Here is a 23,027-nt window from a genome sequence, read left to right on the forward strand (position 1 = left end):
TGTCAGCAACACAAGAGATAACTTTATCACTCACAACACTTAGGAAATTCTAAGATTTTGGGAGCTGTGAACCAGAAGTTATGGATAAAGACCAACTATGTATGAAAAAATATTTTTTGGTCATCTAAATTAACAAATACATATTTCTTATAAATCACAATGTTATGACAAAGAAGAAATGAAAGAAGAAATAAAAGAGGCAGGAAATTAATGTTTCATAATCAAACCTGCCATTTCCTGAGTGGGGTCGTTAGTTGCCTTTCCTTTGTGCTGCCACACCTTCCTCCTCTTGCAGAATCTTTTTTGCATCTCAGTTTCCCCAGCTGAACTGAGTTCCCTCAAAGCAAGAATCATGTCTTCTTCCCTGTTCCTGCCTAGCCATAAGAGGAGTACTTGCCAAGAGGAAGATGCTATCCATGATTCTTGGACATTTGCTCATGTTTCACATACTTGGGTGAAATTCAAGGGCCAACTTCTTAACCTTTTTGCATTATTGATCTCATGGAGACCTCAGGAAAACCTAGTGGAGTCCACTGTATTGAAACTAAAAGATAGTTCATAATAACTAGCTTGATTTTGAGGGGGGCAACTTGGCTCTGAAGCTGTCTCCCAGAGGAATGGGTATGCACAAACACTTGATCAAATTCCATCAGTAATGCAGAACTGTCTCAGTAGACTAAAGGGTAGTAAAGTTACCCACTTCAGCCACCTTCATGGTATATAGGGACTCACCACTTATATCTCCATTTGTGTGCTGCTTCTGGTAGCAGTGATAATTTATTCATTTCTTTAACATTTATTGAGCATTTACTATCTGCAAGGGCCTATGCTCTGCTAGGGATACAAATATTGAGGATAAGGTCATTGCCCCAAAGGTACAGGGAGGTAAATGGCTGCAATAGAGTAAAAGAGGATGGTTGGAACTGGGCAAATAAATTAGGTTGAGAGTTCAGCAAAGTTTTACTGGGTAGGGGCAGGGAGGGGGATTTGTTCTGACTTATCTTGACTCTTACAGGAAACATGGGAATTGGCCAGATGGAAAAGGGAGGGTCAGATGTTCTTGGCAGAGAGAAGACTATGGCAAAGATTAAGTGGCCCCAAGCATGGTTGAGGAGAGAACAGCTTTTAGATGACGAAATCCTCCCAAGTCCTTCATTAGTCCCATCTAAGCCATACCAAATAAACATGGAATCTAAGAAAATCAACCCTCACCTCCTATCCCATTCAGATTATTGGCCCTAAATAGAAGTTCTGGAGGAGCTCCTCTGGGGGTGGTTCTTGTACACTGAAAGTCTTGTCTGGAAGGAAGTGAGGGAGAGGTGAAGTTTGCACCACACCACATATGCCCCTCACTCCTGGAAGTGATTTATCGAATTTCTTCCTCTCCCGACTGAAGTTGTTGGTTTAAGTAGCATGAAAGCCGGGATTATAAGCAAGCTTTATGGCAAGTGAGGAAGCAGAAACCTACTCTCGGCTCTCCCTGGTCATGTGAACCCTAAGAATTCAAGTTAGAGGATGAAGTACTCATATCTACCAAGTTTACCTATTTCTCCAGAAGCCACTGGAATGTCTCTGTGTAGTAGTGACACAATCGTTATTTGTTGGGTGAATGAGCAATCAAGTCAATATTGGTGAGTAAATATTATTTTACTTATAATTATAGAATGAATGTTTCACCCAACGCTACCCACTGAAAATTAATATAAGGTTGAACAGCAATTCAGTGATGTCAAGTAATGTATTAAGGGCATAATCCAATTCCTAGAGAAATAAGCAGGTATATTTCCAAAGTATAAGGACATCTGACATGAAGTGACTTCCCTGCGGATTCTTTCCTGATAATAGAAAGTTAAAAGCGCCGTAATCCCATAGGAGTGAGGGCTGTTCCATCTACCTCAAGCATGACATTTACTTAAAAGATAAACCCAGCCCCATTCCAAATATATATGACATCTGGAAAGCTCTTCAAGGATGAACATTTTATTGGAATATAGGCACTTGCAAAGTAAATATGTGGTTACAAAGTGTTTCGGCTTTATCTGCTTTACAGCATGACTGGTAAAACCAATGCACAGTGTATGGTTTTCTTCATGAAGTTGCAGACTTAAGAGGCAAATCCCAATCCCATTCATTAAAGGTCAAGTAAGAAGGCACACAAAGCTAACTGTTTTACCTAGTGCAACTGTCTTATTGTTTCTGTCAGTGATGGCCTGCCCTCCCCCAGATTAAAATTGCTGGGTAGCATATGATTTGACACTTTAGAAGGAATTAGAATCCCTTTTGGCTAGAAGAATTGTGAAGTCCTTTGAAATCACAACTCCAATCTGGAGGGCTACAAAACCAGTCCTATGAATCAGCGTTATAGAAGAGAAGGCCTTAAGATTGTAGAACAGAAAGCCTTAAGGCCTACAGTCCTTGACAGCCACTTTAGAAAGCTTTTGGATAAATTGGAAGCTTATCCTTGTGATCTGCACAGCACATTTCTTGAAGAGTTTATTCTGCATAAATCAAGGCACTACTCTTTCCTTTCTCAGCTACAAGGAGAAAATGACAAGTTTTTTTTTCAAGGAAATATTCTTTCTTGGTGAAAGGTCAACAGCAACATAATTAAAGTCCTGGTGTTTTGGGAAAAACCACATCTTGAAGTTTTATACTTTTCTAATGGGTTTGCCCACAGGAGGGGTGTCCAGAGCAGTGGTCAAAATCTTTTCATGCTGTTCATTTAATTCACAACCTCCTTCATGCAACCTGGAAACCACTGGAGCACCAAATACAAGCCTGTATTAAAATCAAGACAAAATCCAAAGAATATGAAGTTGTTCCACTCAATGTGTTCAAATGAATACAGAATATTTTTAATGCATTTTAATTTCCTGTTCCAGCTTCAAATGGAAGATAATCTTCCTGTTTAGTCTTGTGAACTTGTCTTTTCTGAAATATTTATAGGAATATTCTTTGACTGTGTTCTTGAGTGCATCCTTCCACGTTGTACCATCTTCTCTGGCCTACGGGATGGATAAAGGGAGGGCACTGATGTTTATCCATCTAATACAGAGTATTAGAGCAACGAAATGTACTCTCTTAGGTTTAGCAGAATCTCTTCATTTTCCAAAGGGTGCAAGAAGCCCTAAAGTTAGCACAGGAAGGAAGTGGGGAAGTCATGAGTGGGGTCAGCCTGGGCTGGGACCTCCTTTGTCAGGCTTTCCCCCAAGGCAACCTTGTGGGCTGGACACGGCTTCTTGGCTGCTGGCCTTACTGGGCAGCATCTGATCACCTGGCCATCCACCCTTTGGACTTTGGACCTGATTTAAGGAATGACTCCCCAAGGGCAGAAAGTCCAAAGAGCCCCAGCAGAGCAGTAAGGCAGAAGTTCAGTTCTCTCCTTTCCTGCCCTGCCTGGCAGGAGCTAATTCCTGTGTTGGCATTAGAGACGTTGAAGAGACTTGAGGAGGCAGAGAGCCATTATTCAAGGCTCTATGTTTCAAGCAGGAAACACATGACTAAACCCTGGTTTCTGTCTTTGAAGAGAGGAGCCCCAGGGAGAGACGGGAAGTAAACATAATTTCAGTAATCTGTGCTAAGTGCAAAGACACTGGGTATGTGTTTGCTCACACAGGGAGGGGAGAGGAAGATGTGGAATCTACCTTTTTACCTATAACCAGATCCCTCACAGACATGAGGATTTAAATGCACTAAGAAAATTTAAAACAATTCAATATGAGAGTATACTGATAATGATTTTTTTCATCCTTTACAACCTAGAAATCCAAGAAATTCTTCATGGGGAAGTATAAAGGGAGATATTCAGATTCCTGGCTAAATGGTTAAACACACTGTACAAATATGTACAGAATGAATACAAACTTATTTGTTGCTAATAATACAAACAAGCTCTTAGGATAATATGTTGGGAACTAATATTAAAATTTGTAGAAGGAAATTTCAAGATGTAGTTCCTGGGACTGAAGCTTTGAGAAAATCATCTGGAATTTTTCTGAAGATTACAGAACCTATCTTTTTCATCTTTTACAAGTCCATTCCAGCTTTAACAGGAAGAGTTAAGGGTCATGATCCATTTAGAAGATGGATTTGTGTTTATTACCATTAAAATGAAAGAAACAATCTTCTTTCACCACAATATCTCAAGCTCTGGGGAGGTAAGGGACCTCAGGTAACTTGCTGAATGAATTAACAAATGCTTTCTACTCTTGGTAAGATCTTTGGAACTTGATAATACATACTTTGGCTCGCTTTCCTGCCCTCTCTTTCTCTCCCTTCCTCCCTCCCTAATTCCCTCCTTCATTTCTTATTTATGATTCATTTATTCCCTTCTGGGAATGAAGCAGGACTATTTGAATAGGAAAATAGAAAGCTGTCATGCTTTGAAAAGTAGCATATTTTTTCCTTCTAGATATAATTCCCTTGGGTTCTTTAATTTACACTACACAAAACCCTGTATATTTTCTTATTTTTGTTACTATGCCTGCTATAGTATGTGGTATAGAGTAACTGTTCAATAATATTTGTTGATTGGTAGGTTTTAAGCTCAGTAATTTAGCTAAGCGCTTTCTCGGCATGGTCTGAGGCTAATTTGGAATGCTTTCAGGCTTAAACATGCCAAGGAAATGTCTTGCTTCCTCTTAATTTCCAGAAAAGGTGATTAATTAATAAGAATCAACAAGATTAATGAACCAGAAATTGACAGCAGAATTAGTGACAGGCCCAGACAGCAACACAGACCACAACCTTCCTCCGATTCAGCCCAGCATCCCTGGAGATCTCTCAGGCTCCGTGGGCTGTATGAGGCAAGAGTGTTGTGTTCACATCATCCCTGTTTTCTTGCAGCCCAACTGTGGACAGATGCTGAGCCCTTAAGTGACAGTGAAGTTGGCATAATAGGTTGTGAAGCTGGATTTGCATATGCATTCTTAGAAAAAATTAAAAAGCGTTAAAGTGCATTGGGAGAAAATGTGCAAAGAGTGTTGGAGGCTGAACTCCTCCTGTTTTCAGTGTTTGTGTCAACACCCTACTCAGCTTCCTCTCACCCCAACACTCCACCACCATGAAATTCCTATTAACATGCTAAAGCAACAATTCACAATAGAACCGTTCAGTTCCACCAAGGTTTGCTTCATTCTGCATAGCCTGTTTCATCTGGTTTCATCATACAGATTAAGGAATTAATTAAAAATTTTTTAACAATTCGCATGCAACCCTTAAGTGTACCTATTACTATAACCCTTTGGCTGAATTTGTTCAAAGAAATACTTTTGCGAAATTGTCATATTCACTCCTCGGAAGGTGGTGGCTCTGGGGTACTCTCCTCATTCTGTGAGCCTAGGATATCGAGGTCTGGAGCATTCTCGACCACCCACTGACACTCATAAACATGGACAGGGGCAGCCTGCATCTCTGCATCCAAGCTGGCAGGAGCCTGGGCGGTGCTGCTTTGCCCTCCCACCTCTTCTTGTTCTATGGAAACCTGGCTCTCCTGGGAGCCGATGGGGGCAGGACTGAAGGCACAATCTTCCTGGGGCAGGGTCTCTCCCTCCACAGAATGGGCCTCCAGAGTGCAAGCCCTCCCTGGGAGATCCCTCTCTGCAGGCACTTCAGCCTCAGCCTGCTCCTCTGGTCTGGCTGGGCTGCCGGCACCCTTGGTAGGCCCTCCACTGGCTGGCGGAGCCCCTGGAAACCCCCCCAACTCTGCCCCACCAGCCTGAGCCTCTCCTAGGGAAGAATGGGCCTCCCTCTTGCTGACTTGACTTTCTTCACAGTTGTCCTGACTGGTGGCAGCTGCCTGATTGACCTCTGTGTACACATGGGTTGTCTCCTCTTCTTTTTCAATTTCTGGAGGAGCCAGGGTCTCCTCATTTGTATCTTTTCCCATGTCGAGATGGACAGACTCTACTGGTACCTCAATGGGCACTGTCAGCAGGCTTCTGAGCTCCTTTAAGGAACCTGAAGGAGATACAGATTCTGGCTTTAGGTGGGTGAGGTCTTCGCCCTCAGGAGTCTCTCCAAACTCCAGCTCTGCCAAGTGTGTGCCTGCCGTTCCCACCATGTCCTCTTCAGTCACAGGAGTCACAAGATGGTCATCCACACTTGAAATAATCACCTGCCCATCTCCACCGGAGGGAGGACTGGTCATAGTGAGAGAAGGACTTTCTCCTTTGGCCAGCTGACCAAGGCCCCCTGCCTGCTTCTCCACTGACTCCTGGAATACTTCATTATTTGGGGTCTCATCGTTTGGACCCTCATGCAAAATGGCCGAGGCTTTCCGCACAGGGCTGGCCTGGTTTGAGCCTGCAGGGGTTTTTAGATCGGCTAAGCTCAACACACTTTCACAGGGCAAGGCCATGTTGTCTTCAAATAAGTTGTGCTTCTTGAGGGTGGCAGCTTCCTTTATCACTGTAAGATACAGAAGAAAAGTTATGATATTAGCACAGTGCCCTGGCCAACATGGATTTTCCAGTTTTATCCAGAAGCCAAATTTCCTGCTCAGTTTTTCTGGCTCTCTACATTTCTCAATCTCAAGTTCTAGGTGATGTCACCCTATCCAGGGAACCCTTCCTGACAGTCAAAGCCAAAAACTCTTTCCAGACTCTGGATCACTGCACTGTTCATCCATTTATTTCTTCACTCATTCATTTATTGAAACAACAAACATTGCCTGGGCATCTGCTACAGGACCCAGTTGACCTCTTAGCAGTGAACTTAATGCTGTCTATACAGATGTTGATTTCAAATGATGAACACTTGAAACAAATAATGTTATAATGCAATGTTACTTTAGTTAAAAAAAACTGTAGTTTTAAATTTAAGAAATGATGCTTTATTGTTGTAAAAAATACAAAAAACAACCCATCTTTTTATATAGCTTTTTTTCCTTTACATTAATTATTAAAGCAACATTGCATTATAACCTTAAGTTTCAGGTGAGTGTCATTATAAATCAACATGTGTTTATATTACATGAAATTCACCACTGAAACTCCTCCAATTCTATCCTTCACTGTATGATTCGCCTCTTTATCTGATTTACCCAACTTTCCCTTCTGGTCCCTACTAATAGATCTTATAGTCTAAAAGATTTTGTTTTATTTAGTTCATTCATTTCTTTATTTCTTCTATATGACTAACTTTAAAAAAATAATAAAACACTCTATTTTTATTAAACCAAAAAATCTGGATTTGTGGAATCCAAAGATGAATACAATAGGCCTTTGTGTTCCAGCCGCTCGCACTCCTTGTGGCCCACATCATATGGAAGCCCCAGTGCATCTCATCAGCTGCTGGTGCATGTGGTTCCAGCCTTGCCTGCCCCAACTGAGGCACTGCCCAGTCAAGGGCAGGGCTTGCTGCTCTCTGCTTTTCTCACAGGACAATGTGTAGCTGGAACTCAGCACAGAGCACGTGGAGTGTTGCGCTGTGGGGTCCAAAATGAGGACCTATGCACAACCAGCTCAGTCCCAGGGCCTCAGAAGAGCAGTTCTGGCAACAGTCAGAATAACAGCTGACATTGTTGCCCAGGAGCCTCTGCTCCAACCACACAGCCCAGGGGATGCCATGCACCTTGAATAGCTCAGACCTATGTATTTGGTGAAATTGATGGGGTTCAGCGAGTGGGGTGCATAGGACCCTCTGAGAAAGATTTCAGCCCAGTTTCCTTTTCGGCAGCACATAGCAAATTTATTAAGGAAGAAGACATTTGCATAGATACAAACAGGCAAAGGTTGCATTTTAAAGGTTTATTAGAAAAAAGAGAAAGGCGGAGGGGGGGGGGGGGAAATGTGCCTGCATAGGCACAGGTGGGCAGACAGCTGCATTTTGCTAGAGCAAGGGATGTTCTTATACAGTTTGCTTTGGGGTGATTCATTCCTTTGAGGAATTTTATCACTTTGGGGTCAGGTTGGGTTGGTTTTCTATAACACAGAATCCTTTCTGACTGCACCTCAGATTCCTGGAAACTTCCATGGCTGGTTTAACAACTGTCAATCATCCCTATCCCTACCTCTGCATTTTGTGAAAAACCTCCATCCCTAATTTTTCTACTCCAAGCTTTCATCATAATCATTTCCAGTGACTAGCAGCATAGTGTCCTAACAAAATCAGTCCACGGTGGCAACTTTTGCACAAAAAGCAGTAAAGTGCCTGAAGGAAGGGAGTCATTTACAAATTCCCTCAGAGGTGCTGCACTCAGCAGGCAGTAACCTTCACTGAGCCTTCCTTTATGGGGACATCCTGCTGACCTAAGTGTAAATTCCTTATTTCATTGAGCCCAGGTGATTATGTGGCCAGGCCTTGCACATAGTCAATTTGGAGGGGTTCTGTCATATTCAACACCTTCCAGGGAGGAACCAGGTATGTTTTAGGGCTACAGATTGGGGATGGAGGATGCTCTCCAGCACATTTCTTTCCAGGCTTCTTGTCTGTACTCCTGTCCTCAACAGGTCTGATCCACAGGACAGAGGACAAGGCCAACAGTACTGCTGTACCCCCTCCTATGTCTGTGCCCAGCTGGGAGCAGGTGGGAGTGTACTGAGAGGGACAGCCCAGCCCTGTCCTGAAGTCACCTCACTGGACTCTCAGAGGTTCAGGAGCCTGTGGCTGGAAAGAGCCCTTTACTCTATCTGAAGAGCTATTCAGGAGACACGCTAGGTTGAATCTCTAAAGCCTCAGTTTTCTCATCTGAAAAAAAAAAAGCTTACAATTCCCATCTCACAGAGCTCTCACCTGTAGTGAGAGAGAACTAACGTCTAGCTCTGGGACAGTGTGGCACTGCCAAGACAGGCCGCTCAGTCTCCCTTTCTGGTCCTTGCCTTCCTCCCAGCTCCACAGCACCCTGCTGTCAATTAACCTCCCCCTTCAAAAGGCTGAGAAAACAGAGCTGGGCTTCTGGTTCCATCTCCCAGGTGCTCCCTTCTAGAGTCTAAAGTTCTTTCCAGCCCCAGGTAAACCCTGCTTACCTTTCAGGGTTTCATCCAGGAGGATCTGATATAAAATCTCTTCATAGACATTTTCAACATGGATCATGTTGGTGTGGTCAGCAAAGATGAACTGCTCATATTTCTGAAGCTCCTGGAGAGTGAGAGATAAGAAGATAAAGTGAACCAGACATGAGAGGTCTATTTGAGACTGTCCTTGGAGTGTGAGACTCTCAGTCATCAGTCTCTCCCTTCCCTCTCCCAGACACCATTCCCTACACTGGGCACAATCTATGCATGCACTTTGAGGGCACAGACACCAGAGACTGCAATCATTTCAAGGCCCTATTAGTGGATCTGGGGCCCTACCCCCATTCCTGTCTTCCTTTTTTGAAGTAACAGTTTGCAACACTGCATAGATCTCAGGCATACAGCTCCTCACATCAGCAACCATATGTATTACACTAAATGTCCAGTTACTACCACCAACCACCCTACCTGTTCCTTCCTCCCTTTCTAGTAACTACCATTCCGTTGTCAGAATCTAAGCATGTGTTTTTGGTTTTGCTTTGTTTATTCATTTGCTTTTTTTTCCTTTTTAGTCCACAAATGAGTGAAATCATATGATATTTGTCTTTTTTCTTCTGATTCATTACATTGGCATAATCTCTTCAAGGTCCATCCTTGTTGAAAATGGCAAAATTTCATCTTTTTATGGCTGAGAAGTATTCCAGTGTGTATCTAACACCTCTTCATTATTTCATTGTTGGACACTTGGATTTTTCCATATCTTGGCTATTGTAAATAACATTGCAGCGTGTGGGTGAATATATATTCTTGAATTGTGTTTTCATATTCTTTGTGTAAACACCCAGAAATGCGATTTAATGGATAATATGGTTATTTTAATTTTTTGAGGAACTACTATACTGTTTCCACTAGTGACTGTACTAGTTTACTTCCCTGCCAACAGTGCACAACGTTCCTTTTTCTTCATATCCTCACCAATACTTATTATTTCTTGATATTTCCATAATCAGCATTCTAACTAGTGTGGGATGAAATCTGATTGTGGTTTCTTTTTCTTTAAATGTCAATAGTACGCTACCAAGGTATACACGGTATAATGAACACATTTAAAAACTGCAGCTCAATGGCTAAGTATATCAACATACCCATGTAACCATGATCCAGATCAAGACAGAGAATATTTTCATCACACACACATACTTTCTAGTCTATACCTTCCAAAGGGATAAGTACTTATCTGATGGCCAGTGAGATTGTTGGGCCTAGAGTTGATGTATGCTCAACTATTCAATCGGGTAAGAGTGTTCAACTGTGTGGTGAGGAATGGAATTAGATTGTAGTGGTGAACTTAATGTGGTATATACAAGTTCTGACTTAAACATCGTGTATCTGAGTCATATAAATGTTATGATGCAATGTTCTTCGATAAAAAATATTTAGTTAAATTAAAAAAAAGAATAGAACACTTTTTCTGATATGGAGAACTTTTAGTCTTTTCAGGAACATTCTTCTCTTTCCTTCTAGCTGATCTTGGTGCTCCCTGACTCTTTCTTTGAAAGGCAGGTGTGATTCAAAATCCTTGCACCCTTCCTGCTTTTCCAAATGGCTTGCTTATTAGAAGCATGAGGATAGAGCATGGATCCAAAAGTACCAAATTATATCCTAGTGATAAAATCAGTAATCCTTGCACCTGGTTGTTTGGCTCTCAGAGAACCAGTGACTTAGCAGTGGGATTTGGTGTCTTTTGCCTACAGGAATTGGATTTACAGCAGGTGATCAGAAGTCACCACATTCAGACAACTCTCAGTGCTGGCATGTGGGGAGTTTGTCACCCAGGACCAAATCATAGCAGGCATTCCTGGGGTCCGTCTTTACCCCCGCTAAAGCAAGGCCAAAGGATTGAAGAGACATGAGCTTCCATGACCCCAAGAGGGTCTGTGAGACTGAACTGACACACAGATTGGACACTACCCTGGAGTAGCTGTGGCCCTCTGGGAAAACCATGTCAGTACTTTGTCTGTGCAGCTCTCTTCCTCTGCAGAATGAGGAGAACATGCTCCTGCCCTCAATACCCTTTGAACCCCTATGTGGTATCCCACTCCTGTTCCCCTAGTTTCTTTTCACCTCTCAGGACCAGATGTAAAGGACTCTGGGAAGACCCCACAAGCAGAGCTGATACACCTCTCCCCGGAGCTCTAGCCAGTTCCTCCCCATTCGCACCACTGGGCTCAGTTGACAGTGAACAGTGTGCACTGTCTTCTGTCCTGGGCTGTGAAGCCAAGATGGCAGGGACACTGGCCTGAAAATACAACCCACAAAATAAATTCCAGATCTGATACATATTTCATACATGTTTGCTGAATAAACAAAGAGTAGACTCTCACCATTTCAACCAGCTAACTATTTCTCTTGAAAAGAATGGTGTCTAGGAGCATTTATACCATTGTGACATGGCTAACTGTACAAAACAGGTTTTCTTTTTTTTTTTTTTTTTTTTGGTAGCTGAAACAATATTTATTTAGGAGAAGTTTCTAAATATGAGACCATACATTAGAATAATACTTGATGCAATACAAAAAGAATAATACAAAAGAACAAGAAGTAGTTTCAAAAAGTAAAAGTGTATTTTTTTACTCAGCTGGAAGTTTAACATGAGTATTTCCTGATGAAGAGTAAGAGAGTGAGGCACAACTGTTTCCTACCTACTTGCCAGTGGAGGTGAAGCCCATTACTTCTCATATTCTATTAGTTTTATTTATTTATTTATTTTTTTAAATAATAAAAAGGACTTTAATTTTATTTTTATTTTTTTTTAATAATAAATTTTATTTTCATATTCCCCCACACAATTGCAAATGCCCCATTCTGACCCCAATCCCTCCCCTCCCGGCCTCCACCCCCCAAAAAGTGTCTCTGGTTCATAGTTTTTTGTTGATTTTGATTTTCACTTTCTTATAGTTATTCATTTTCCTGGTCCCTTATTTAAGTTTTCTAGATTCCTGCTATGAGTGAGCCCATCCGGTATTTTTCTTTTTCTTTTTGGCTTATTTCGCTGAGCATGATCCCTTCCAACGCCATCCATGTTGCTGCAAATTGCATGTGTTTATCTTTTTTGAATGCTGAGTAATATTCCATGGTGTATATGTACCACATCTTCTTGATCCAGTCATCTATTTTTGGGCATCTGGGTTGTTTCCAAAGCTTAGCTATTGTAAACAGTGCTGCTATAAACATAGGGGTGCAGGTTCTCTTTGGAATTAATGTTTCTGTGTCCTTTGGGTAAATACCTAGGAGTGGAATTGCTGGATCATATGGAAGCTCTATGTTTAGTAGGTCCAGAAATCTCCACACAGCTCTCCATAGTGGTTGGACCAGTTTGCACTCCCACCAACAGTGTAAAAGAGTTCCTTTTTCTCCACAACCTCGCCAACATTTGTTGTTGCTAGTTTTTTTAATATGTGCCATTCTCACTGGTGTAAGATGGTATCTCATGGTAGTTTTGATTTGCATTTCCCTGATTACAAGTGATGTTGAACATTTTTTCATATGTCTGTTGGCCATTTGCATTTCCTCTTCAGAGAAGTTTCTTTTTACTCTTCTGCCCATTTTTTGACTGGGTTATTTTCTTTGTTGTTGCTGAGTCTCATCAGCTCTTTGCAGATTTTTGTGATCAGTCCTTTATCATTAGTGTTGGGTGCAAAAATGTTCTCCCAGTTGGTGGGGTTTCTCTTTGTTTTTGTTATTGTCTCTTTTGCTGTGCAGAAGCTCTTTCATTTGATGTAGTCCCAGCTGTTTATCTTTGCCTTCACTATCACTGCTTTGGGTGATGTGTCTGTAAAGATGTCTTTGATATGCAAATCACGTAGTGTTTCGCCTATATTTCCTTCTATGTATTTTATGGTTTCAGGTCTTATGTCTAGTTCTTTAATCCATTTACAAAACAGGTTTTCTATATTGAATTGATCGAACTGTCACAGAAGTTTAATTCCCTGGACCTGGACCAATTAAATTTGAATCCCTGAGGGTGGCTTGTGGGGAATCAGAATTTTTCTAAAGCTTCCCAGGCAATTCTAATGTGTTCTTGGATTGAGGACCACAGACCTAGGAAGTGACTTAACCAAGGAAAACACACTTAATAAAATAAAATATTCTTCTCTGAAGCAAATAATTCCCTAATTCATCAGTTCTAATTCATCTGTTCTGGAAATTCGGAGTTTTAAAAATCTCTAATGCTCAATAGCCTTCATTCCTGAAAGCTCTGGGACATAGTTTCTTCTGAAACCATTCTCCCTTGAATTCAAATCTCAAAAGTTTCTTACAGGGCCTCCCCAGTGGCGCAGCGGTTGAGTGCTGGGTTGCAAAGCTGCCCGCAGCCTCTGCAGCACCGGTTCAATCCCCGGTCACCGGGCAAGGGTCCCACATGGCGCGCAGACCTCTCCTGCCGCCCGCTGCTCCCCTCAGCAGTGTACTTCATCAGTCTGGCTGCTCTGCTCTCCCCTCTGGCTCTGGTGAATTCTCTCACCCTCCCACGCTTCTGACTGTACCCAGTGCTTGTATAAATAAAATAAATAAATCTTAAAAAAAAAAAGTTTCTTACAGATGGGGATCAACTCTGCTGATTTTTGGAAAGAGGGGAGCAGACAAGAGTGGTGGCTTTCCTTACCCTTCCCCTCTTCTGAGAGGAGGTGGCTCGAAGGCCCCCAAACAGCTTTTGAGACTGAAAAAGGAAAACATGTTAAGCAGAATGTCTGAGCCCAGACATGTCCAGAGGTGGGCTGAGCCATCCCCTGGTGGCTGAGCTTCTCCATCCATACAAGGCCAAGGGACAATCACAGAGACAGATTCTTTGCTCCCCTGCGGGGATCGAATACTTCTCTATGAAAGAAATACAACCCCCCAAATAAATTCCAGGCAGGTAACTAGATATACTGATGAGACTTTGGAAAAAAATAAACAGCCCATCACTTAGAGAATATTAAAATGCCCAAAGACATTTCTGTGGCCAAATAACTCATGCAAAGATTTTAAATGTTCCAGTGTTTGGAGACTCTCTCTTTGCTGCCAAAAAGTCCTTTTTAAATCTGAAAACGTTCTTTATTATTGACAGAGAGGCCTGCAAATGTGCAGGCTCACAGGTCACTTCTGAAATGGAAAAGTAGGGATGGTTGTGGTACACGACAGTTGAAGCCAGCAGTTCACAAACCTGGCTACACTTTAGAAGCAGTGAGAATGGGAGTAGGGAAGTCTTGGTAAAATTATTTTAAAAAATCAGGATCATGGGAGTAGGGCTGAGTCAGTATTTCTCAAATGCTCCCCAGATGACTCTAATGTGCAGCCCAAATTAAAAGCACTGATGTGAAAAACCAATTAATTATCCATTAATGTCACTTTAACTCCCTGAGATATTCCTGAATGCATTCCACACCACCAGTGAGCGGGTGCTGGGTTCAAGGTTGGTGCTTCCCAGCTCTGTGACTTTGGGCTGTTACTTAAGCCCTGAGGTTTTTCCATTTGCACAATGAGGAGATACGCCCTCCAAGTGTTGTCATAAGACAATTCATCACTGAGACAATTCATACAAAGTGGTGACCACAGTGCCTTGCATATGGCTAGCAACCATCAAAATGTTCATAGATCATTCTAGTCTTCTAAGTCTCAAAGATACTCTGAGCATTATCTCCATTTTCTAGAAGATGAAATCTAGAGAGGAAAAGTGACTTGTGCAAGGCATAGAGCTGATACCTGGAAAAAGCAAGTCTGGGCCCTAGGCATCCCCAAGCCTGCAGAGCCTGCATCTACCCATCCACTGGGCCCTGACACTCTCATGCCTTCATAATCCTGCCCTCCCTAGTTGCTTAGTGTTCATTGTAGCTTTAAGTGGTTTCATTGACATTGATCACTAAAGAAATGTTGCTGGATTTAACAAAATCAATACCCTTCTGTAATCATGTCACTTACAGTCTTTACCTGGGTGTGGTGGGCAAGTCTCAGAGCACCTGTTGGCCCCATGAGTCAGACTAAATGAGGCTTACACAGTATACTCTACCACACCCCTTAGTTTGGCTCAAACTCAGATCATTACCCTTTGAGATCATGTCTGGTCCAGGGCTGGCAAATCTGGCCAGCGGCTTGTTTTGGTAAAGTTCTATGGGAACACAGACATGTTCGTTTGTTTTTGTATTGTCTGGCTGCTTCTGTGCTCTGACAGCAGATTTGAGTAGCTTCAACCCAAATAGTATGGTGCATGAAGCCTAAAATATTTACTATCTGACCATTTGCCATAAAAAGCTGGGGACCTCTCCCTGGTCTGGTGTACTATTTGCAAGCGCATCATGGCAAAAGAATTTACTTGGACTTCACAAGCAATCAGAGCAGGACCATGGAGTCGCCCATCCCCTTACTGGTTTGCATGTGGCCGCCAGTGCCTTCTGCATGGTGGGAAGTGTGATCTGAACCAGCGCCTCTTGAAATATTCTCTTCCGGATGGTGCTGCTGTCATAATCATATTGCTGTCAATACAGAGACAGAAACATATGCTAAATAGCAACATTGCAATCTGTTAACTTTGGCTTAAACAAAAAACTCAGTCATTCACATCCTCTCCCTTCCCCCTTTGCCCAATTTCTGAGGACTCTGTGGTGTTTTCAAGGTCTCAGAAATCTCTCTATGCAATGCTTACACTCTAGGTAGAGGTTCTGACTGATAATGACCCATCTTACAATCTCCTCAAACAGATAAGGAAACTGAGGCAAGACAAAACAGAGCAGCCCCCTGCACTGTAGAAGTGGGGTGTAGTGTGGGTAGAAGTGGGTCGTGAGTATGCGTTTCATCACCCTTGTCCCAGGCAGGACCATGATCATCTCCCTCTTTCACTCCACATCCCCAAAGCAGGACAAATGGTTTATAGTGATTTTTCCCAAGAGAAAAACAAGCCTGGCTCATAGTTGCCTTCCATTGTGGCCTTTAATCAGAGTTTTTAGTACCCAGAACAAGAAAGGTGATGATTCACTCTGTTACACATGGGATATCCAACCCTAGGGACCAGGATTTGGTTTTAGATGTCACTTGAAGGAGATCACAGAAAAACTGGAAGCTCCTTGTCACAGGCTGTGCGAGAATAGTCAGGCCAGGCATAGAGTGGTTCGAGAGATGAAGGATTTATCCTGGAGCGTGTAACTTGGGAAAAAATTAGAGCTCTATTCAAACCACCAAAGGGTATCACATGAAAGAAGGACATGAACAAAGAGACAGAACGAGCAAGAGCTTAGGCTTAACATAGGAAGCATGGCCTTGCAGTTAAGTGTCTGAAGAAGAAATGGACTATCTGAGAGTAAGTGCCCTGACACAGGAAGTGGTATTAACACTATCTTTTTTTTTCTCACTTGCAAGTTCATTATTATCACAATTATTTGTGTTTCTATGGTATTTCTTTTAAGCTCAATTGTTTGGTTGCTGGAGTTTTCTACTTGCTGAGAGCAGCAGGACTAGGTCTGCAATTCGGGGACCCCTGCTAGCTCTGAGGGACTTGATCTTCTGCTCCAAGGTTCTTTAGGGGAGTAGAAGGTTGTAAAATATCAGTGTACTAAGTTTAAGTGTTGCTTTAGCTCCAATCTTGACTAGCCTGTTGAGTTTCCATTCATCACATTAGCTCTTAGTCAGTTTCCTCATCTCTACAATGAGTCCAATTTCTAAATATCTCACAAGTTTTTATGAAGGGCAAATGAAACAGGATAGGTTAAAACAAAAAGTTCTAATGACATATAATATCGGTGCAAGCTTTTATTATTACAGCCATTTCCATATATACTTATGTACGGAGCAAACTGAAAGCAATTTTATATGGCAAGTATCTTTTCCTTGGCCATGAAATTTATGTTGGCTTAACTTAAATGAGTTTTAAATAGGCGTGCCTTGCCTATTTCTATGTCCCATGCAATAATCATTATAACGCTTTGCTTCCAGTGGGCAGCCAGGAAATACCAAATCCAACTGCTAAGACAGGAAGCCAGCCAGACATTCCCTTCCAGCTGAAGGTCAGATGCAGAGGCCTGGTAGTCCCCGAAGTAGCCACTAGATGGCAGAACAGGCATGAAAGTCTAACTGGGCACTGCTGCACTTGGGAAGAAAAGAGGGGAAAGATGGGAGGGAAAAGGGGGCGGGAGTGAAAGAAAGGGCTTGATAATTTCCACTTTATAAAAGAAACAGAGGTCACATTCTTGATGCAGGCTTCCCACAAATGAAAGGACGATTTTACCTTTAAGACTCGGAGCTTCACCTTCTCAATGGCAGCTGCAGTTTTGGAAGCCTCTCCTTGGAGGTGTGGGGAAAGCAACTGCTCAAAAGTGAAGACTGCATTCCCCATCAGCTAGAAATCAAGGCAACACAGAAACAGATGCAGTCAGGGGAAAGGGGCTGCACTGGGGTCTGCATAAGTGGCCTGAGAGAGGGAGGGGATGGCCATTGAGAGGAGTCTCCTAGGGCACTAATTGGGGGTGGCCCAGGGAACAGGTCTTCATCCCACTGCCTGGACTGTGTGTGAAATGAGGAGATGCGGCCGTGGGATCAGCCAGAGGCTAGGATAAGCGCATGCACACCTGTGGATGGAGGGGTGTGTGCATGTTTGTGTCTTGTCTTCACATCACTTCTCCTTCCACCCTGAACTGAAAACACAGACTCAGAGCTGCAAATCCCATTAGCCCCACGGTGGTCCTGCTCTTCCTTCATTCTCTGGTACCTGCAGCCAAGGCTTAGGGAGCTGAGGTAAGAACCTTCTCCAGTTATTTTTTGGCTGCTTTACCACCCCTTTTAGGTGAAGGTAAACCACTCTGCAGCAAACTCTCTCCTCTTTCCACTCTCACCATACTTCTCTTGTTTGGGGACCAGACTGGGTGGGAGGCAGGCAGTCTCAGGGCCTTAGGAGACCCTGCTGATACCTCTGAGGTGAGGGAATGGAAATGGAAGAGGCCAGATATTTTTTAACATCAGATTTCTTATTCTCCTCTCTTGATATGAGTTTCACCAGGGACCACCATTATCAAAAGGGTTTCTGTTAACTGTTGCCTAATTTTGTTCCTTGTCAGTTTTTTTTTTTAAGATTTATTTATTTATTTATCTATTTATTTATTTATTTATACATGCACTGGGTACAGTCAGAAGCGTGGGAGGGTGAGAGAATTCACCAGAGCCAGAGCGGGGAGCAGAGCAGGCAGAAGGACCGAAGTACACTGCTGAGGGGAGCAGCGGGCGGCAGGAGAGGTCTGCGCGCCATGTGGGACCCTCCTCCAGTGGCCGGGGAGCAGCCGGGGATCAAACCTGCGCTGCAGAGGCTGCGGGCAGCTTCGCAACCCAGCGCTCAACCGCTGCGCCACCGGGGAGGCCCCCTTGTCAGTTTTTAATGCTTCGCAACTCAGATATTAGATAATAAGATGTATCACTTAGCCCTGCCTATACATTTTAAGAAAGAAAATATTCCTTTCTTCCCCCAAGCCTGAGACTGCAAGTCTCCAGCAGGCCTTTCCTCAGTGCCCCAGACACCATTGTGAGCTGATTTAAGACTCTGTCTCCCCATCATCTCCCTGAAGTGGGAGCTGCACAGAGCCCAGCCCACAGCAAAGTCCCCAGCAGATCTGCATAATAGAATCGTGCTCTTCAGCAACAGGGCTCACACCCTTTCTTCAGTGAGAAAGCACTGTCATGTGGAGACAGTAGCTACTCCTTCCTGTTGCTGGAGGAAAAGTTCCACAGGGGGAAAGAACACACCTACAATGTAGACTCAAGAAATCCAAACGGAAGATATGACTGACTGACTGACTGACTGACTGATCTACTCTTAAGTAGGTTGGGAAATTCATTGAAGCTGGCGGTACACAATTCTGGCTGCACTTTAGAAGCAGTGAGAATGGGAGTGGAGAAGTCTTGGTAAAATTATTTTGAAAAATCAGAATCAAGGGAGTGGGGCTGAGGCATAAGTATTTCTCAAACACTCCTCAGATGATTCTAATGTGCAGCCCAAATTAAAAGCACTGATGTGACAAACCAAGTGATTATCCATTAATGTCACTTTAACTCCCTGAGATATTTCTTCTCTGCGATGTTCATCAACGTGGAAAAAAGAGGAAGCCAGCTGGAAGGACAAGATTTATCCTCACTCGACATGATGATAAAAAAAAAAATAGGCCTCATTCTTGGGCTGCCCCAACACCCACCTCTCACTGTCCCCCGCTTCCTCCTGTCCTCATACACCCCTGCTGTTCCCACCTCTTGCATGTAGTTCTGTGTCCTCTGGGCCACCAGGTCCACGTGGGGGAATCTGAAGCGGCTCCTGAGATCCTGCAAGCGTTCTTGGAGCTGGTCGACTTTGATATAACCAGGTTCCATCTTCACGGAATCCAGTGGAAGATTCTTAAGCTGGTCTAGATGCTGCATTTTGGCGATGGAAAAAAATTAAGCACCTTCAGACATTTACATGGTACATATCAGACATTTACATGGTACATTCAATATTATTACACATTGCATAGATGATGAACAATCAAATGTTTGTTACTAGCTCTCACTTCTCAGATCCTGAAACTTCCATTATCTGATTTTCTTCCTTCAGTGGGTCCCTGGGTGCCTCTATTGCTAGGACAGAGCAGAACTGGTAGAACTAACTGGACAACGGGAGAACTCAGGGGTGCATCCAAGGGGTTGCAGTCTTTGTAAGCTCTTGGTGGTCTCCGAGCTCCCAAGTTTAGAGCTCAGGAATGCTAGGCTCCTGGGCGCATGGAATTGTTACAGGGCCCAGGAGCCTCCCAAACCTTCTTTTGTGAGTGGCATCCTTTCCCCAAAAGTATCATGGTGAGGAGATTCAAATTCCTCCTGGACTCCTGGATTCTGGGAGTGAAGTCAGAATGCCTACAGTTCTCTCAGGCTCAGACAGGATCCACAGAGCTCCCCTCTACTCTTGGCTCTCTGCAGTGCTAGTGGATTTTCAGGAGGGTGATAAGTAGAGGCCTAACCTGGGAAAGGTATCCGGTTTTAAAAACTGTGGTCTCTCAGGGCCTCCCCTGGTGGCGTGGGTGGCTGAGCACCACGCTGTGAAGCTGTCTGCAGCCTCTGCAGAGCCGGTTCAATCCCTGCCGGCCGGCAAGGGTCCCACATGGCATTGCAGACCTCTCCTGTCTCGCCCGCTGCTCCCCTCAGCAGTGTGTTTCATCAGTCTGCCTGTTCTCTTCCCCGCTCTGTCTCTGGTGAATCCTCTCACCCTCCCGCGTATCTGGCCTGTATCCCGGTTCTTGTATACATAAATTAATTAATTAAAAAACTGGGGTCTCTCAAAACAAAACTTCAAGAAAAAGAAAAAAATATCAAGCAGGGGCATACAGCAGGGGAGGGGGAAGGGGGGAGTCAAAACAGGAGAGGGAAGAGCACAAGGGACCGTGGTGATGAAGCAGAGTGCTGTGGTGGTGGGAAAACTATGGGACAACACCTGAGAGGAGAAATCAAAGATTGCTTATAAATATGAACAATGATCCAAGAAAATAAATAAACCGCCAAAACATTTGCAAAATGATCTTGTTTGGGTGCAATGGCATGTATGTGTAAATATAAAGTAATAAGAAAGGAAAAGAAACAGAGGCATTTGTTTTCATGCACTGACTTCTGGGGATGTCCATCATAATATATCAAGCGCAAGGCCAAACCACTGGGCAGTATTTGTCAGTGACTCTTGAAGTCTAAGGAGCATGAAATTCTCTGGAGGTCTTATCAAATCATACTGTGGCCCGAACCCCAGAATTTTGGATTCATAAGATCATGGTGGGACCTGAGAATCTTCTTTGAACCACAAGGTATTGATGACAATCTGGTTCAGAGACCATGCTTTGAGAAACACTGGTCTTTATCATGAGTCTGTATTTTTTTTTTAAGATTTATTTATTTTTATACAAGAACCGGGGTACAGGCCAGATGTGCGGGAGGGTGAGAGGATTCACCCGAGACAGAGCGGAGAACAGAACAGAAAGACTGACTGAAATACACTGCTGAGGGGAGCAGGGCACAAGAAAGGAGAGGTCTGCCCTGCCATGTGAGTATCTCTGTGGTTGGTGGGGATCCAACTGCACTGCAGAGGCTGTGGACAGCTTCACAGCGCTGTGCTCAACCACCTGCACCACCAGGGAGGCCCCTGAATCTGTATTTTTTGAAAACAAGCAAATTATGCATAAATGAGATATATGCTGATATATTTGCATGAATAAGGAAAGAGTATGTGAAAACATATTAATATTAAAGTATTTAGTTATTTCAGGGAGTTGGAAGTAGAGGTGGCCTCAGAGTTGGGGGTGGACTAGGTTGGGTGGGTATGGGTGATGGTGATTCATTTGGACTTTATGCATATATATATATTCATCTGGCTTTTCTTTCATTCATTCACCTGATTTCCAATATTAATGGTTTTCTTTTTTTTTTAAGTTTTCTTTTTTTTTTTTATTATAGAGGCATGTTTTATTATTTATTTGTTTGTTTGTTTGTTTGTTTTGTTTATACATGCACTGGGTACAGCCAGAAGCGCGGGAGGGTGAGAGAATTCACCAGAGCCAGAGTGGGGAGCAGAGCAGGCAGAAGGACCTAAGCACACTGCTGAGGGGAGCAGCGGGCGGCAGGAGAGGTCTGCGCGCCATGTGGGACCCTCCTCTGGTGGCCGGGGAGCAGCCGGGGATCGAACTGGCGTCGCAGAGGCTGCGGGCAGCTTCGCAACCCAGCGCTCAACCACTGCGCCACCGGGGAGGCCCAATTAATGGTTTTCAAGTGGCAAAATTAAATAGCCTGCTTTTTCAAGTGAGCAGGAAGGGAGGGAGAGAGGAAAGCAGACGCATCCTTATGGAAAAGCCAGCTCTGGGAGAATGTCCTCACTCAGCATCTTGGCTTTGCAGCCTACCTCCTTTAGCTGGATATTGTCTTTGGTGGCTTGAAAGTTCTGGCTAAGTTCATCCACTTCTTTTTCAAAGAGTGAGCGTACTTCACTGAACCCAGAGCTCACTGGTCCCATGAGCTCCTCCAGAATGGACGTCAAGAATGGCTGCACATTCTCGGCACAGATTTTGTCTGCTGGTTGGGCCACCATCGCTGAAGTAGGAAAGAACCAGAAAAATGGGACTTGGAGCAAAATTGCATTCGGAGGCCCTGGAGTAAGGCCAGGGCTGGACATCACCCCACAGCATCATTTAACAGTCACGGCAACCTCAAATAGCCTGGCCAGACCAGTCCCGTGAACCCTGTGTTGCAAGTGCCAGAATGGAAACCAGCAAACCTCTGAGAATTAGATCAGCGGAATCTCTCCCCTCTCCAAGTTTTCCCCTGCTGGCCCCTATGAACATATAAAAAAGAAAATTCCTAATATAAAAAAGAAAATCCTGGAGACCCACCTATTTACTATCACGACATATGCATAGTTTGACTTGTAAAACCACAATTTATTCAATTTGAATTCTCGAAGAGTTCATTAACATTCAGTTCCCCTCTTCCCTAGGAGGACACTGTTGCCTGATGCCCTGGGAGCCACACGGGCTCCTGAACTGTGGGCTATGGGTCTTTCCTATGGACTGGATGCATTTTACATCCCAGGCGTGGATGCTCTACTGTTTTCAAGGATGCAAAGACACTGTCATGTTGAGTATGGTTTTGTGACATGTTAATTCCTCCACCTGGTGTCATTGAAGTTTCCACGGGGAGGTCCAGGTCCTCAGTAGTGCCTCTAGCAGGCTCTTATTACAATTGTTATTGCCTCTTCCCAATTCCCTTATTTTAATTCTCTGAAACCACAAAACCAACTACGTGGTAGAGCCACTACATACAGTTTATTTTGTTAGTAAGGATATGGATTATCTCCACTGACCTTTGATTTTTCCAATTAAAAAGTTCTTCGAGTTCACAATCTGATCCATGTCTGAACGAACAGTTCCTTCCAGGCCCTTCGTCAGAGCTCTGCATTCCTCCTTCAAGGCACTTAATCCTTCTGAAACCTGATGATGGACCATGTTGTAGGCCTCCTCCAGGAGCTGCAACACACAACACTTAGCTGAGAGCTTTGTC

The 23,027-nt window shown here is 43.5% G+C and overlaps 1 protein-coding gene across 7 annotated transcripts in view; it reads right to left on the reverse strand.

Annotated features, from left to right (window-relative positions):
- Positions 1-1,616: 1,616 nt before the first annotated feature.
- NIBAN1 (niban apoptosis regulator 1) overlaps positions 1,617-23,027 on the reverse strand; it is a 201,147-nt gene continuing 179,736 nt past the window's right edge. For all 7 annotated transcript variants that reach the window (XM_054693409.1, XM_054693410.1, XM_054693413.1 and 4 more), the window contains 7 exons: positions 22,831-22,993; positions 21,874-22,061; positions 19,212-19,373; positions 17,209-17,319; positions 15,356-15,463; positions 8,967-9,078; positions 1,617-6,408 (listed from right to left, as the gene is read on the reverse strand). In XM_054693409.1, the coding sequence (XP_054549384.1) occupies positions 5,288-6,408; positions 8,967-9,078; positions 15,356-15,463; positions 17,209-17,319; positions 19,212-19,373; positions 21,874-22,061; positions 22,831-22,993 (1,965 nt within the window). In that variant the 3' untranslated portion in view covers positions 1,617-5,287. The remainder of the gene's footprint in view (positions 6,409-8,966; positions 9,079-15,355; positions 15,464-17,208; positions 17,320-19,211; positions 19,374-21,873; positions 22,062-22,830; positions 22,994-23,027) is intronic.

Source organism: Talpa occidentalis, unplaced genomic scaffold (genome assembly GCF_014898055.3).
Source record: "Talpa occidentalis isolate TD23 unplaced genomic scaffold, MPIMG_talOcc4v2.1 talOcc4.12, whole genome shotgun sequence".
Classification (NCBI taxonomy): Eukaryota; Metazoa; Chordata; class Mammalia; order Eulipotyphla; family Talpidae; genus Talpa; species Talpa occidentalis.